The 15,729-nt window shown below is 42.5% G+C and overlaps 1 protein-coding gene across 1 annotated transcript; it reads left to right on the top strand.

Annotated features, from left to right (window-relative positions):
* The first annotated feature begins 551 nt into the window (after window positions 1-551).
* LOC124150639 (cytochrome P450 27C1-like) lies at window positions 552-14,656 on the top strand. Its single transcript, XM_046522598.2, has 10 exons — window positions 552-745; window positions 3,309-3,530; window positions 4,810-5,032; window positions 6,347-6,528; window positions 7,146-7,350; window positions 9,724-9,898; window positions 10,378-10,544; window positions 11,105-11,186; window positions 12,135-12,347; window positions 13,518-14,656. The coding sequence occupies exons 2-10, from the start codon at window positions 3,329-3,331 to the stop codon at window positions 13,638-13,640; spliced, it is 1,572 nt and encodes a 523-aa protein (XP_046378554.2). The 5' UTR covers window positions 552-745; window positions 3,309-3,328; the 3' UTR covers window positions 13,641-14,656.
* Window positions 14,657-15,729: the final 1,073 nt, after the last annotated feature.

Here is a 15,729-nt window from a genome sequence, read left to right as displayed (position 1 = left end):
CTGTACTTTATACTTGATGTAAAAATGAAACTTAAATACTTACTCAATGTTATCAGCTTTGTTGTTATACACTACAGTAAACTACGGTTATAACGAACACGCTTATAACGAACTGACGGATATAACGAACTAACTTTTTAGTCCCGACTTTTTGCTGTAGTTATGCTGTATATATGCTTATAACGAACTACGGTTATAACGAACTAAAAATAGTAGTCCCTTTGAGTTCGTTATAACCGTAGTTTACTGTAGTTTGATATACTTCGCGATGTTAAACTCAGGTTATCAGCAGGTTATCATGACATGCACTTCGTTATGTCGGCAATTTGAGGAGACACCAGCGTCCGGACCTTCGATGAGTCGTTTCTTCACCATTTGGTATTGAAGGAGATGGTCTTGAACATATAAATAAGTATTTGGTAAAAAATGACAAATTCAATACGTCACAGTTACACTGTTGTTTATATTTATGTAGATTTAGTGATAGTAGTGATAGCACACTAACATTAGGGTCATAGCAGTGACTCAGCGCTATGTGCACGACATACGAGCAGCGGCTCAGTATTGCGCAACCTTTCACCGGCTCCAGCTTTGACGAGCCTTGGGTCTAGTAGCAACAGGGTCAGTCTCACAACACCGCGTTTGATGAATCAATCCCTACTTATCTGGTATTTTCCAAGGGTCCACTTAATTTAGGTGTCCCAGACTATACCCCTGACAAGTGCCTGCACCACCAAGAAGAGAGGTAAGTGTGTTTATTACACAGTTTAGAAACTAGGTCAGCAGTGAGCCCCTGTGATGTTTCTTCATTGAAGGTCGGGGTCGAAATTATTCTAAATTGATCGGTCTACTTTCCAAAACCCAGTTTAACAGGGTGTTTTGACAGATCGGTGTTAAGACCATTGCCCCTATCTCTCTGATGGGTGCTGCTGATCACAGCCAGAAACAGCAAAAACACAGCGATGACGATCGAACATATTTATAGCGGTAATGCCAGCCCACAACATAAGCAGTCTTGATGTACATGCGATGGTTCATGTGGCACAGTTATCTTGCAAGCTGCCTTAATTGAACAGAAGAACAAAGGGTTGCTTTCCTTAGCAGCCCCCATAATTGGAATCGCGACTATTATCTTCTGTATGTTACGATGAGATCCACGTGTTCACAGTGTCTGTTTTGTACTATTTTTTTCATATGTTAGTAATTAATATGTTGAATAATTCAGATAGAAAAAAATCAAATGCTTTTTGAAAGGACAGTGAACAAAACATGAAGGTGAAAAAACCTCATTAAATTCAAAATGATAACCCTCCGACGTACATGAAACATCCCGCGAAAATGTCATCCTATTTCAGACCGTTTGTCTCCTGTCGTCAAGGGGCTATCTTCTAACGGGGCGGTCGGGTAGCCTAGTGGTTAAAGCGTTCGCTCGTCACGCCGAAGACCCGGGTTCGATTCCCGACATGGATACAATGTGTGAAGCCCATTTGTTGTGTCCCCCGCCGTGATATTGCTGGAATATTGCTAAAAGCGGCGTAAAACCATACTCACTCACTCCCTCACTATCTTGTAACAGGGAAGGGTATTTGAAGATGAAGTTTTCTGTGAGTGAGTGGGTTGTACCATACGCAATTAACTTTTCTCACGTGAAACCTGAGTCCGAATGAAATCCCCGGGCATCAAATACTCAATGAACCCACAAATTCGTAAACACATAATGTTTGTCTCCTTAATAAATGGCTAGGGGGCACGGGCGGCCCATTCGTCTAAGGCGCCGCGATTCGCTGTGCAGAGTTGCGTCCCTTAGGCACGCCAGAAACCTATGATTGTGGGTTCGAATCCCGGTTCGCCCCGATTATGTTTCTAGGTGTGTCAGCACCATACCCGTGCTCGTCGGTTTTATCGAAGTGGTAAACGAATGAGACCTGCATCACTTCGGGCTTTCCTCCCACATTAAGCTGACACGCCGTGATATAACTGGAATACTGTTAAAAGCGGCGTTAAACCCAACTCACTCACTCACTAATAAATGGCTAGTTTATGACATCCTCGCCACTCAGTTGTTTAGCATCTGATAAGGGTGAGAGTCGGTTCCTGTTGTGCTGGTTTACCTGTGCCCGGCTGCTTCTATTAACTCCTTTTAAGACTCTTCAGTGAGTGAGTGAGTGAGTGAGTGAGTATCTTTTTCGCGGTTTTAGCAATATTCCAGCAATATCACTGCGGGGACAACAGAGATGGGCTTCACACATTGTACCCATGTTGGGAATCGAACCCAGATCTTCGGCGTGACGAGCGAACGCTGTAACCACTAGGCTACCCGACCGCCCCTCCTGATAGTGTAGATCAAATAGAGCGGAAGGTCGGGGTTCGATCATATCAAATGACGTTAAAATATGGTTCACTGCCTTAGGAAAATGTCCTGTAGAATGTTTTGATCATTTCTTAACTCAACTAAATTTACATTAGAAGTGCCATATGATGACATATGGCACACGCCTACACAGCCACATGGCCGAAGTAGAGATCTCTATCAGGCTCATATTTCAGTCACCCCTCCGCTTGGTAGGCATGGGCTAGGCTTACAATTTTATCCCAAGGGGCTAACACAAGGACGGGTCGGCTCTGTGTCAGTATACAGACAGACAAACAAATTTATTCGGTACTTAAGGTCAACGGCCCATAATACAATGGAAATATACTGTATATATATTTGCATGCTGAGTAGATTTAATAATGATTTACCGTTCAACACTGTGTTTCCGTTCGAATGTTCATTTGTCTGTCTGAGTCAGTATACAGTGCCCCTCAGATTCTTCAAGCTGTTGTCGGAGTGTTGTGAGCATGTTAGGCCGTCTATTTACAGGTAGCTGAGGGGGTATGTAAGACCACGTCTTTCAAAGTATGTTTATTTCTGCTCGTTTTTAGCCGTAGTATATATGTTCATTTATTCTGGCTAGATTTGTCATTAATCGCAAACAGCGGAAGGGATGATGTAAATCCATGCAGGTCCATGCAGGTAGCAAAAGTACTTTAAGTCCCCATGGACCCTAGCATGGTGATCTACCTTCAGCTGCTGGCGATCTATAGCCCTTTTTTATATTGTACCGTTATATATAGTGATATCTTTTATAGTTGTATGCTAGTTTTAAATATTAATCTGTGATATTCTAGTAGTTTTACTGTCCATCGATGACAGGTTTTAATTTAGTTTAAACATATGTATTAATAACTGAAATTTCTCGTCACGATATGGCTGAAATATTGCCGATGTGACGTAAAGCTTTAACTCACTCACTCACTATTTACAGGTAGTCACACTCACTGAAACATGATGAAGCTTCTCAACCAGCCTGTGATGGGGCTCCTCAGACGACAGATTGTGAATCCCGCAGTCCCACAACGCACATTAAGGGCTGCAGCCTGGAGCGATGCTGATATAAGAGATGCAAAACCGTTCCAAGAAATACCCGGACCCAAGGGTATATACAGTTTGCCGATAATTGGATCCATGCTACATTTCAAACCGTTCAGTAAGTTCCATTGCTCTTACTTCAATCAGGGGGCACGGGTGGCCCAGTCGTCTAAGGCGCCGCGATTCGCTGTGCATAGTTGCGTCCCTTGGGCACGCCAGAAACCTATGATTGTGGGTTCGAATCCCGGTTCGCCCCAATTATGTTTCTAGGTTTGTCAGCACCATACCTGTGCTCGTGGGTTTCACCGAAGTGGTAAACGTCTGAGACCTGCATCACTTCGGGCTTCCTCCCACATTAAGCTGACACGCCGTGATATAACTTGAATACTGTTAAAAGCGGCGTTAAACCCAACTCACTCACTCACTTACTTCAATCAACGTTGAATACTATGTGAAGTCATAACATTGAAGTTAAACTTTCTTAATGTCTTTGAATAATGAAAAATATAAAAAACAATACATTTTTCAATATAATTTGATAACAGAGAAATATTTATTACACAAAATCCTACAAATTGTATATCACAATGTGTGGAATTCAGTGCCTGACACATTTCATTTCACAAAAGTTTGTCTAGGAATTGTAAACTCTGTTTTTCATGCTTATTTCTGAAATTTGGAGCAAATTGGAAAAAATGGCGGCCATCTTGAAAATGGCGGCCGAAATGACAGTTATGGGATGTCATGTGGGATGTCCATCACGTGATTTCATGTGGTATGGGCATCAGGCTATCTGAAAACCACAATGGAAATTTGTCCCTCTATTTGGTAGTCAAACATAAAAGTCAGGGGTCTGGCGCATTGGACTATTGTGTTTCATGACTGACACTGCATGACTTGCACAGAGTAGCGAAATCTTTTTGTTTTGCGATATTATTGTTAAAAGTACATAACTATGTATTTCATAAATGGATTCATTGATGATTGACAATTCTCGATGCTGCTAACCCAGAAATTATTTACAAATGATGCAGTATTATATAAAGGGTCCGCCTATTTTTAAATTCAGCTGGAAACTGGAATGGTATATCGGAGGTGATTGTTCCCATAATATAAAAACACACGAACTCTGGGAATCTGACAAACTGAGAAACATAATCAGGGCGAACAGGGATTCGAACCCTTGATCAAAGGACACGCAACGCTGCACAGCGAATTGCCCCCCCCCCCCCCCCCCCCCCCCCGTGTACCTTACGTCTGACGGTACGAAGGTTTAAGCGCTAGTATTAAAGTAAACCCCCCCCACACACACACACACACATACATTCGTACGCGCACATATACACGCACAATGTTTGCATACCTGTTACAACTTTCATATTCCCTTAATTCCACAGCCAACCACACAATCGAAACAACTCACAACTTGTGTAACGAGCTGCTTGACAAGTACGGGTCCTTGGTTCGAGTCCAGCTTGGAGGTTGGATGGTGTTGGTGGAGGACGTGGCTGACATTGAGGTTGTCATGAAAAACGAGGGCAAATATCCGGATCGCTACGTTCCGCCGCTTCATAAGATATTCTGCGAGAAAACAGGTTTCCAAAAAGGCTTAGCCCACCTGTAAGTCATAGGTGAGGTGAGGTGAGGTGAGGTGAGGTGAGGTGAGGTGAGGTGAGGTGAGGAGAAATGGGGTTGAACGTCGCGTCTAAGATTATTGCACTTATATAGCGACAATCCAGTGATTGACATCATGAGCATCGATCCACGCAATTGGATCGATGGCATGCATCAACCAAGTCAGCGTGCCTGACCACCCGATCCCGTTAGTCGCCTCTTACGACAAGCATAGTCGCCTTTTAGGGCAAGCATCGGTTGCTGAAGACCTATTCTACCCCGGATTGAAGTAGAATTGTAATCACGAATTACCAAAATACGTTGTATCATTTGTAATGGACAGAATTCCTTTATACGGATCTCATCACTATACGTCATAAGACGCTGATTTTGCATACGTTTATTTATAATGGTGTGAGAACCTTCGTCCTCAAATTATTATCGCAATACGCTGTGTGTAAACAATTATTTTCAAAACATTTATTAACCATCAGCATTGTGTTGGGTCTCCGAGAAGTGCAGTATTGTTACTGTTCGCTTTAAGGGGATATCAGTTCCATCTTACCCATACGGTGTATGTTTGTTTGCTTGTTTGTTCGTCATGACTGCCATTCCTTCCCCCGTATCGTTTACGTTGTGTTTTCCGCCGCTTTGAACATTGTTTAATTGGTTGGTTGGTTTGTTGTTTAACGCCGCACTAAGCAATATTCCAGCTACATGACGGCGGTCTGTAAATAATATAGTTATAACCAGACAATCCAGTGATTAATATCATGAGCATCGATCCACGCAATTGGGATCGATGACATGCATCAACCAAGTCAGCGAGCCTGACCACCCGATCCCGTTAGTCGCCTTTTACGACAAGCATAGTCGCCTTTTACGGCAAGCATGGGTTGCTGAAGATCTATTCTACCCCGGATCTTCACGGGTCGAACATTGTTTAAGCTTTAAGACGATGATTCCATGTACGTCGATTCCACCAAAGCAGTGAACATCTACGACCATGGTAACCGTTGCTTCCTTCCACGTGAATTTTGTTTGTTCGTTTTTAACACCGCAATCAACAGTATTTCAGCTATATGACGGCCATCTGTAAACAATCGAGTCTGGAACAGACAATCCAGTGATTGACAGCATGAGCATCAATCTACGCAGGTTGGATATGATGACATGCATCTACTCATTCCGATACCCATAGTCGCCTCTTGTGAAAAGCATAGGTCACATGACTATCATACTGTTCAAAGCGGCGTTAAATCCAAGTAGCTCATTCGTCTACTTTATCACTGTTCTCTAATGAGGTTAAACTATTCACAGGGATGGTATTGAATGGCAGAAGCTAAGAAGTCCCGTTAATACCCGGATGATGCGCACGAAGTCTGCGCAGTACTATCTGTCGGCTCAGAACGAGGTCGCCGATGAATTGGTCTCACTAATAAAAAACGGCGAATTCAAGCAAGACAACATACTGGACCTATTCTTCAAGTACGCTTGCGAAAGTAAGAATCTCTGGCAACAATAATATTTGAATCTATTTCCGATTTGTGGCAAGCAGTTAACAGTGCCCACAAAATGACAATGAATTATCCCATTTGTACCCAGATTGTCCTCCCACATGAAGCTGACACGTCGTGATGTAACTGAAAAACAATTTCACTCACTTGTTCACTGTTGACTTTAATTGTCAAAACAATCTACTGTAAAACAATCCATTATCAAACAATCTACTGTCAAACAATCCATTATCAAACAATCTACTCTCAAACAGTTCATTGTCAGACAATCCACTATTGAACAATCCATCGTCAATCTATTGTCAAACAATCCATTGTCAAAACCTCTATTGTCAAACAATCCACTGTCAAACAATTTATTGTCAAACATGCTCTACTGTCAAACAATCCATTATCAAACAATCTACTGTCAAATAATTCATTATCAAACAATCCACTATTGAACAATCCATCGTCAATCTATTGTCAAACAAGCCACTGTCAAAACCTCTATTGTTAAACAATCCACTGTCAAACTATCCATTGTCGAACATTCTCCAATGTCAAACAATCTACTGTCAAACAATCGTGTTCCTCCACTGGTTTGTCATTGTTTTTTGCAGGTATCACTGTCGTTGCCTTCAATAAACGACTCGGATACCTCAGTACTGATGTGGACCAGTACCCTGACAAAGTACAGGCACTGAAGGACATACAGACTTTGTTTGAGTTGCTCAATGCTTCTTCAGCTATACCCCCGTTTATCCTGCATAACTTTCCTTTGAGGATAAAAAGGCAATACGAGGAAGCCACCGCTCGCCTCGTGACGTAAGTATGTTCCTAACAACCCAAAACTTGCTGGAATATGTGGGAGATTTTTTCGGGGGATTTGGTTTCTGCAATCGCGATGTACTCTATTTTAGGCAGATTCGTAATGCCGCGAAAGCCTTATTGTCGTAATAGTAGGTCGTAGGCAGGTCACAAGACTACGCGAGATCGTACGGTATTTCAGTACCTCCGTTGACAAACAATATTTCCCTGCAATGGCGATAACATTAGTACGTAAATCATACTCGGTGCAAGCTATTGTAAACCCGTCTGCAGGCAATAAAAACAGTTGAGTTGGGCAGATTTTTGTATGCTTGTTAATGTAGTCGCAGTATTGTCAACAGCTGTGACAGCTAATAGTGGTAGTATACTTGGCACCGCCTAGCTAAGTTAGCTCAGGCGGCCGCGCATTTCGAAAGTAGAACTGGTTAATGTGTATTGCGTCTCATCGGATATTAAATACCGGAAGTAGCGCTTCACCAGACTCGCCAAGCCCATTCCGAAGTGATGTACAGGACCGTCCCAGATCCGGAAGACCTGTGACGACACATCGCGAAGACAGGGACCTTCGTTGTCTCATACGCCGAGAACCATTTTTACCAAGTTCTCGTCTGAAACAGCTGTGGTTGCCAAATCGTCGTTTCAGTACCAGAACCGCCAGGAACCGGCTGAAAGCAGCAGGACTGAGAGCTAGACGAGTCATAAAGCGTCCCTTGTAGAGAGATCACCACAAAGCTGCTCGTTTAGCATGGTGTATTTCGCGACAGAACTGGAATCTGAGAACGTGGAGACGGATCATTTGGTCAGACGAAAGTCGCTTTCTTCTCCACGTCACTGATGGAAGAACGAGAGTTTTGAGGCACCGGAACACGGCCTTCACCCCTAGGAACATTAAACCGACTGTTGCATTCGGCGGATGCTCGGTAATGGTTTGGTGTGTATCTCTCATGATTGCAGGTAGGATTTGGTCACCATAAGGGGAAACTTAAAAGGGGCTCAGTACATCCGGGACGTTTTGGGGCCAGTCGTCGTTCCTCATTTTGACAACCACCCTCTTGCTACTCGACCTCAGTACATGGATGACAATGCCAGGCCTCAACGTTTGCATGCAGTCGTGGATTACTTGAGGGCCAATGCAATAACGACTCTACCCTGGTCAGCAATGAGCCCAGATTTGAACCCCCTTGAACATGTTTGGGATATTCTGGGGCAGCGCATCCTCCTGTACAAGATTTACGCCAATTGGAAGCAGCATTGCATCAATAACGTCTGACCGGAGGCTTGAGACGTAGGGTGGAATGCGTCATCCGGGCGGTTATACCCGCTACTCATCTGTTTCACGTGTCATGTCAAGTAGAGACTTTAAGGAACATTTTCACATGAAACATCAAACATATAACTCGTTTACTTAATCCTGCAGCTCCATACTTTTTTAAGGTATTGTCTGAGGTCAAAAACAGTACCTGTGTTACCATGATGTTTTTGTCAGTAAATTTCAATCACAACTCACCAATATCTTCTTTATTTGTTGTCAAATGTTTGTTCTATCCGATGACATTGGTATCGCCCAGCTCCTGTTGTCAGTCATCCCATGCCATGATTTTAGCCATTTGTCATGGTTCAGAAATAGGGGTGTGCTTAACTTTTTGTGTGCATAGATGAAAGTGTTCTGAAAGGATACTCCATTTCTGCACATTGGTAAAATTAAAGGCTTAAGTAAGTGTTTGTGTTCGTTACATATATAGCATCTTATGAAAGTCCAGTTTCCACCATTGCCGAACTATGCTGGAATTTTGTTTCTCGATTGCAGCGCCACCAGTGGTTATTACGAGTCATGTCCCTTCTATGTCCCCCCTATAGACCAATCGCTCCCCACTCCTCATATCACCTGCATTTGCTTAAATCAAAATAGCATCGCTCAGTCAAGGCAATCTGATCAATAATCAAGATGTGTTTTGTAATAAAAGGGGATTGGCCTCGCGAAGTGCATCAAATCATTTGACCAATTTTATTAAACATGAAAATATTTAAAAAATATCTGTCGACGACCCGTTTTGCAAATCCTGCAATCAACCTTGTGCAGGGAAGTTGCCATGTTGTGTACAAACCGGATGTCGATTTTGTTACTCGATATTTTTATTCGACTATGCATAGACTCGTTAGGCTAGTCAAATTATAACCCAGAGATTCCTGATTAGTTACATACACATGTAGAGACTATCGATCAACAAGTCAGCTGATGATACTGTAGAGTGTCATCGATGTATTGCCATTGTACAGTACATAAATGCTTAGCATCAAGACACAGATCAATCTTTCATCCCTTATTCTTATCATTGTGTTGTGTGACAAACTTGTTTCTTGTTTCTTTAGTCAAACCCAGGAATATTATGAAGCTACAATGGATGACATAAAGAAAAGACAAGCAGAGGGAACACTTGACCTAGAAGAGAACAACTTCATGTTGTCCTTGATGACCACTGACAAGATGACAGTGGGGCAGATGGGCGCCATTGCTCTGGATTTGTTTGGTGCAGGCACGGATTCAGTATGTTGACTATTGACGTCATTCTCTAGTACCCATTGTCTTTCGGTAACAATGTAGAACTGTCATTTCGAAGTCGGACAATGAGTGCCTGACGTCCGCGACGCTGTTAACAATATTCCATCATTTTAAAAAATGGGCTTCTCAAATTTGGCCCGTGTGGAGAATCGAACCTGGGTGTAAACGCATGTAACTACTTTACCCGTGAAGATTCGGGTTAGAATCGGTCCTCAGCAACCCATGCTTGTCGTTGGAGGCGACTAACGGGATCGGGTGGTCAGACTCGCTGACTTGGTGATGCATTTCATCGTATCCCAAAGCGTAGATCGATGCTCATGATATCAGTCACTGGGCCTTCGTCATATAGCTGGAATATTGCTGTGTGCGGCGTTAAACAACAAACAAAGACAACTGTAATGCACACCAGCACCCGTTTTAGAACATACATTCTATGTTGCCATTTGTTTTTGATTCCATTCTAGACTGCCAGGAATCTCCAGATGATGCTTTACATCTTGGCTCGGAACCCAGACAAGCAGCAGAAGTTGTATGAAGAAGTTATGGATGTCATGGGGCCATCAGGACCAATGACCATAGAATCGTTGGCGAATATGCCTTATCTTCTTGCTTCTCTTAGAGAGTCGTTCAGGTGAGGTCTAAGGGATCGGTCATTTATTACAGTGAGTGAGTGAGTGAGTGAGTTGGGTTTAACGCCGCTTTTAACAGTCAGCTTAATGTGGGAGGAAAGCCCGAACTGATGCAGGTCTCAGGCGTTTACCACTTCGATGAAACCCACGAGCACGGGTATGGTGCTGACAAACCTAGAAACATAATCGGGGCGAACCTGGATTCGAACCCACAATCATAGGTTTCTGGCGTGCCCAAGGGACGCAACTCTGCATTGCGAATCGCGGCGCCTTAGACGACTGGGCCAACCGTGCCCCCCATTTATTACAGATGGTTTGAAATGATGTATTGAAATAAATCACCCTTCCCCAATGTTAACCATTCCTTGTGACAACAAATGCGTTTCCTTTAAATCGTAGCCCGTCCCGCTCCCCTTAAAGTAGTAAATCTTTCAAACATGTAGGGGGCTGGCCGTATGGAATGTCTGGAGGTCGGGAAAGGGTATGTGGCTCCCCCTAGGTCCCGAAAGAAGAAAAAATATATTTATGTATTTCTCTTATGTGACCAGTATTATTATTCCAGAATACAGTTTCCAACATCCTCTGGAACACAGCGTTTCATGCCCACCGAAATAGTTATCAAAGGATACCGGATACCTGCTGGGGTAGGTACCTCATTGTATCCCTGTTTCGCTCACCTGAGAAGGTGTAAATTTGCACATTTCTCGGCAATTCCCCTGTTTTAGTTCACGTACTATGGTGCTTGCCTATGTTGGGCATCTCTGTAACCTAGGCAACCATTTCCATTTATGAGGAAATTTGCAAGAGATGTGCAAAACAAATTCAGTGAATCCGCACCTTCTCTTCTCAAAGCCCAGGGTGTTTGAAGGTGTGATGAAGGTATATGAAGGTGTGATGAAGGTATATGAAGGTGTGATGAAGGTATAAGAAGGTGTGATAAAGGTATATGCAGGTGTGATGAAGGTGTGATTAAGGTATAAGAAGGTGTGATAAAGGTATAAGAAGGTGTGATAAAGGTATATGAAGGTGTGATGAAGGTATATGATAGTGTGATAAAGATATAAGAAGGTGTGATAAAGGTATACGAAGGTGTGATGAAGGTATATGAAGGTGTGATGAAGGTATAAGAAGGTGTGATGAAGGTATATGAAGGTGTGATGAAGGTATGATAAAGGTATATGAAGGTATATGAAGGTGTGATGGAGGTATGTGAAGGTTAATGAAGGTTAATGAAGGTTAATGAAGGTATATGAAGCTGTGATGTACGCGTATGAAGGTTCACGAAGGGATATGAAGATGTATTTAAGGTATGTGAAGGTTAATGAAGTTATATGAAGGTGTAATGAAGGTATATGAACGTGTAGTTAAGGTATATGAACGTATAATTAAGGTATGTGAAGATTAATAAAGGTATGTGAAGGTTTATGAAGGTGTAAGGAAGGTTTATGAAGGTGTAAGGAAGGTATATGAAGGTGTAATATCTCCATTAACGGTATTATTATCATTTCACATACATTGGTTTATATTGGTTATTTTTATCTAGCGTCATTGGGACATATCGATAACGTCATTTTAAACAATTCTATATCCAGACTTCTGTTGCGCTAATGAATCAGAGGACTGTGAAGAACAAGAAGTACTTCCCCAACCCGGAGGAATTCCGCCCAGAACGTTGGCTGAGGGACAAGGATGGGAAGCGATCTGTTGACATCCCATCAGCTGCATTGCTCCCGTTTGGATTTGGACCAAGGCAGTGCCTTGGAAAAAGATTCGCGGAGCAGGAAATATACCTTGCTGTTTCCAAGGTACATAGAAGAGCAATTAATACCGTTCAAAACAAGTGTGCTTGTTTGTTGTTCAACACACCCCGCCAGCAATATTCCAGCTATATGACGGCGGTCTGTAAATATTCAAGTCTGGCCCAGACAATCCAGTGATTGATATCATTAGCATCGATCAACGCAACTGGGATACAATGACATGCAATCAGCCAAGCCTCCGAGTCTGACTACCCGAGTACATATTGCCTCAAACGTAAGCGTTGGTTGTCGGGGACCTATATTGATTTCTTACTCGGAATCATCACGGGTGTGATTAAAAACGAAGATAGGGTACCGGATTGGTCTTAGGTATTTTTCCTCACAGAATAGAGATACAATTTACTGAATAATCACTGTTGACCCACGTGCTTCCAGGCAATGTCGGGTAAGATGCCAGAGAAACTATTCATGTTGTGGTGTGGGCGGTGACAACCATACCCATTGTAATGCTGGTGGATGTTCAACAGTACAGCTGAGTCCGGAGGCAAAGCACCGAAATTTGTTGTGCAGTGTCGCTATCTGCTGGTTTGGGGATCGCTTCTTCAGTCGTACATTCAAACATTATCTTCTTAGAAAGCAAACGTTGGTTGGTTGGGTTGTTGTTTAACGCCGCACTCAGCAATATTCCAGCTGTATGACGGCGGTGTGTAAATAATCGAGTCTCGACCAGACAATCCAGTGATTGATATCATGAGCATCCATCCACGCAATTGGGATCGATGACATGCTTGAACCAAGTCAGCGAGCCTGACCACCCGATCCTGTTAGTCGCCTCTTACGACAAGCATAGTCGCCTTTTACGGCAAGCATGGGTTGCTGAAGACCTATTCTACCCCGGATCTTCACGGGTCTGGAAAGCAAAAGACATTTAAAAAACTTATCGGAATAACAAACACATGTGTTCTGTTTATTTGGCTGGCTCTACGTATGATGTCTGGCACCAGTTGAATGTGGAGGAAGGTGGGTAGCCTTGTGGTTTACGCGTTCGCTCGTCACGCCGACGGCCTCGGTTTCGATTCCAATCGTGGGTAAATTGCGTGAGTATTGCTAAAAGCGCGTAAACGTAAACCATACACACTCACTCTGTACGTTCGCTTCTGATACACAATTGAGGGCCGGTCTTGATGTATATTCTGAGTTCCTGTGTTCTTTCAGATAATCCAGAACTTCGAGATATCCCTAGAGCCTGGGCACGAAGACATCGAAGTCTTGTACAGAATATTCATTGGGACGAAGAACCCGATCAGATTTGTGTTTAAGAGCCGATGGCAGTGCTAGAACAGACATCGATATATCATAGTGCTGATGTCATTTGCCACATGTCTTCCATGTGACAATATCGTGCTATGAAGCATGCACGTGATAACTCTCTCTTCCAGAGTCACACATTTTGAAACGAAGACTACTGTTTGCAAGAGTAATTACTGAAGCCTTAGCAAGCTTAGGTATTTTCCATATATTGTTTCATGCACATGATATTCCATATTTAACAGTGATTCAATATTCTTATGGTCTGCCATCTTATTAAGTTGTGCAGTAATAGTTTTCAACGATATTCTGATCTCTGTTTGAACATGAGCATAAAGTTTTAATATCCCCCAAATTACCCCACGAAAACCAGACCTGTAAATATTTAACATCTTTATCCATGATGTCCACCAAGTATGCTAAAGAAATTATGTACGGTATAGGGGTCATAAATGAACACTCCTGTTATCTCGAACAGCTGATAACCCGACATATTTCGCCTTTTTGAGCTGTTACTGTATATCAATGCAGAAACAACCATGAATCATAAATTGTCGACGTCGCCATGTTGATTGAAGGAGACCTCGATATAACTGTGTTTCTGGATGTAATCAGTTCAGGTAACTAAAATACTTTAATCAATCATATAGTTTTATTGGGAAAAAGGCATGTTCATGTAAGTGGAATTAAAGGAACCAAACCGAAATTAGATATACTTTTAAAACTATTTAAAAACATATACTCAATCGAGAAATTTATTGCTATAAAAAAGGATGACAAAAATAACTTTAACTAAAAATGGTCACCTTCATTCTCAGTATTTGATTCATAGCTCTCTACACGCCATGTTTGAGTCTGATTGTGTGTTTCAACCGTTTTGGGTTTGAAATAGGACAATGTTTGTTTCCAACCCTTTAATTTTTTAATGAGTGTTTTGAGCCATGCTATGCTATCCGAAATATGTTTATGACGGAGTACTGTATTAATCTCCAACTCTGGGAACAATAAAAAGCTTTAAAAAACAAACAAAACAAAAAATAAATAAATAAAAGGCTGCATAAAAGAGGTTTTTCGGGCACATTTACCTCAACGGGGAAAAGGGAGGGAGGACTTTGTGTTTTTTTAAATTGAAAACCAAAGTATCGAGGAAAAAACTCTTTTCCACAAAGAATATATATGTTGGTGTGACGAGATATCACTTAAAGACAAAGCCACACGCAGACTTTCAATTGCAAAGTATACATGTACCCTGTCGTTATTCGTCGTAACGGGGCGCTGACTGTGACTACATTGACGATAGTACAGTCGCACTGAAGGAAATAAGGTTAAAGTATATCGTTAACGAGTGTCAACAGTAATCTCATTTCAGGACAGGACCCAATGCAAGGTCAAGGCGACATATTGTGGCGATAAAAATGGAGAACACAAAGGCAGTGCAGACTTAATGGCTGATCAGATTTTCAGATAATATTCTATAAATAGATAGAGTTCATGGGTACAGTTAGAGCAGTTTATCTTGACAGTGCAGGGTTGTTTGGACTAATGTTACAGATTCAATTTCTTACGGGGCGTGAAGATCCGGGGTAGAATAGGTCTTCACTAACCCATGCTTGCCGTAAAAGGCGATTATGCTTGCCGTAAGAAGCGACCAACTGGATCGGGTGGTCAGGCTCGCTGACTTGGTTAAAGCATCTCATCGTTTTCCAATTTGCATGGATCGTTGCTCATGATGTCAATCACTGGAATGTCTGGTCAAGACTCGATTATTTACAGACCGCAGTCATATAGCTGGAATATTGCTGAGTGCGGCGTTAAACAACAAACAAACAAACAAACAAAACAAACAATGTCTTTCCAAGAAACGTATAACCTTATCTTCCTATTCTAAATATCAGGGGGTACGGGTGGCCCAGTCGTCTAAGGCGCCGCGATTCGCTTTGCAGAGTTGCGTCCCTTGGGCACGCCAGAAACCTATGATTGTGGGTTCGAATCCCGGTTCGCCCCGATTATGTTTCTAGGTTTGTCAGCACCATATCCGTGCTCGTGGGTTTCACCGAAGTGGTAAACGTCTGAGACCTGCATCACTTCGGGCTTTCCTCCCACATTAAGCTGACACGCC

The sequence above is a fragment of the Haliotis rufescens genome, unplaced genomic scaffold (assembly GCF_023055435.1).
Source record: "Haliotis rufescens isolate VD_foot unplaced genomic scaffold, xgHalRufe1.0.p SCAF_5, whole genome shotgun sequence".
NCBI lineage: Eukaryota > Metazoa > Mollusca > Gastropoda > Lepetellida > Haliotidae > Haliotis > Haliotis rufescens.
Note: the sequence above shows the minus strand (reverse complement) of the source record. Positions and strands in the feature narration are given on the sequence as shown.

What these genes read in the sequence shown, in the direction of transcription:
- LOC124150639 (XM_046522598.2), top strand. Translation starts at nt 3,329, where the DNA reads ATGATGAAGCTTCTCAACCAGCCTGTGATGGGGCTCCTCAGACGACAG. An exon ending in GCTACATTTCAAACCGTTCA is followed by an intron (nt 3,531 to 4,809) that starts GTAAGTTCCATT and finishes TTAATTCCACAG; the next exon opens with CCAACCACACAATCGAAACA. An exon ending in TATACCTTGCTGTTTCCAAG is followed by an intron (nt 12,348 to 13,517) that starts GTACATAGAAGA and finishes GTGTTCTTTCAG; the next exon opens with ATAATCCAGAACTTCGAGAT.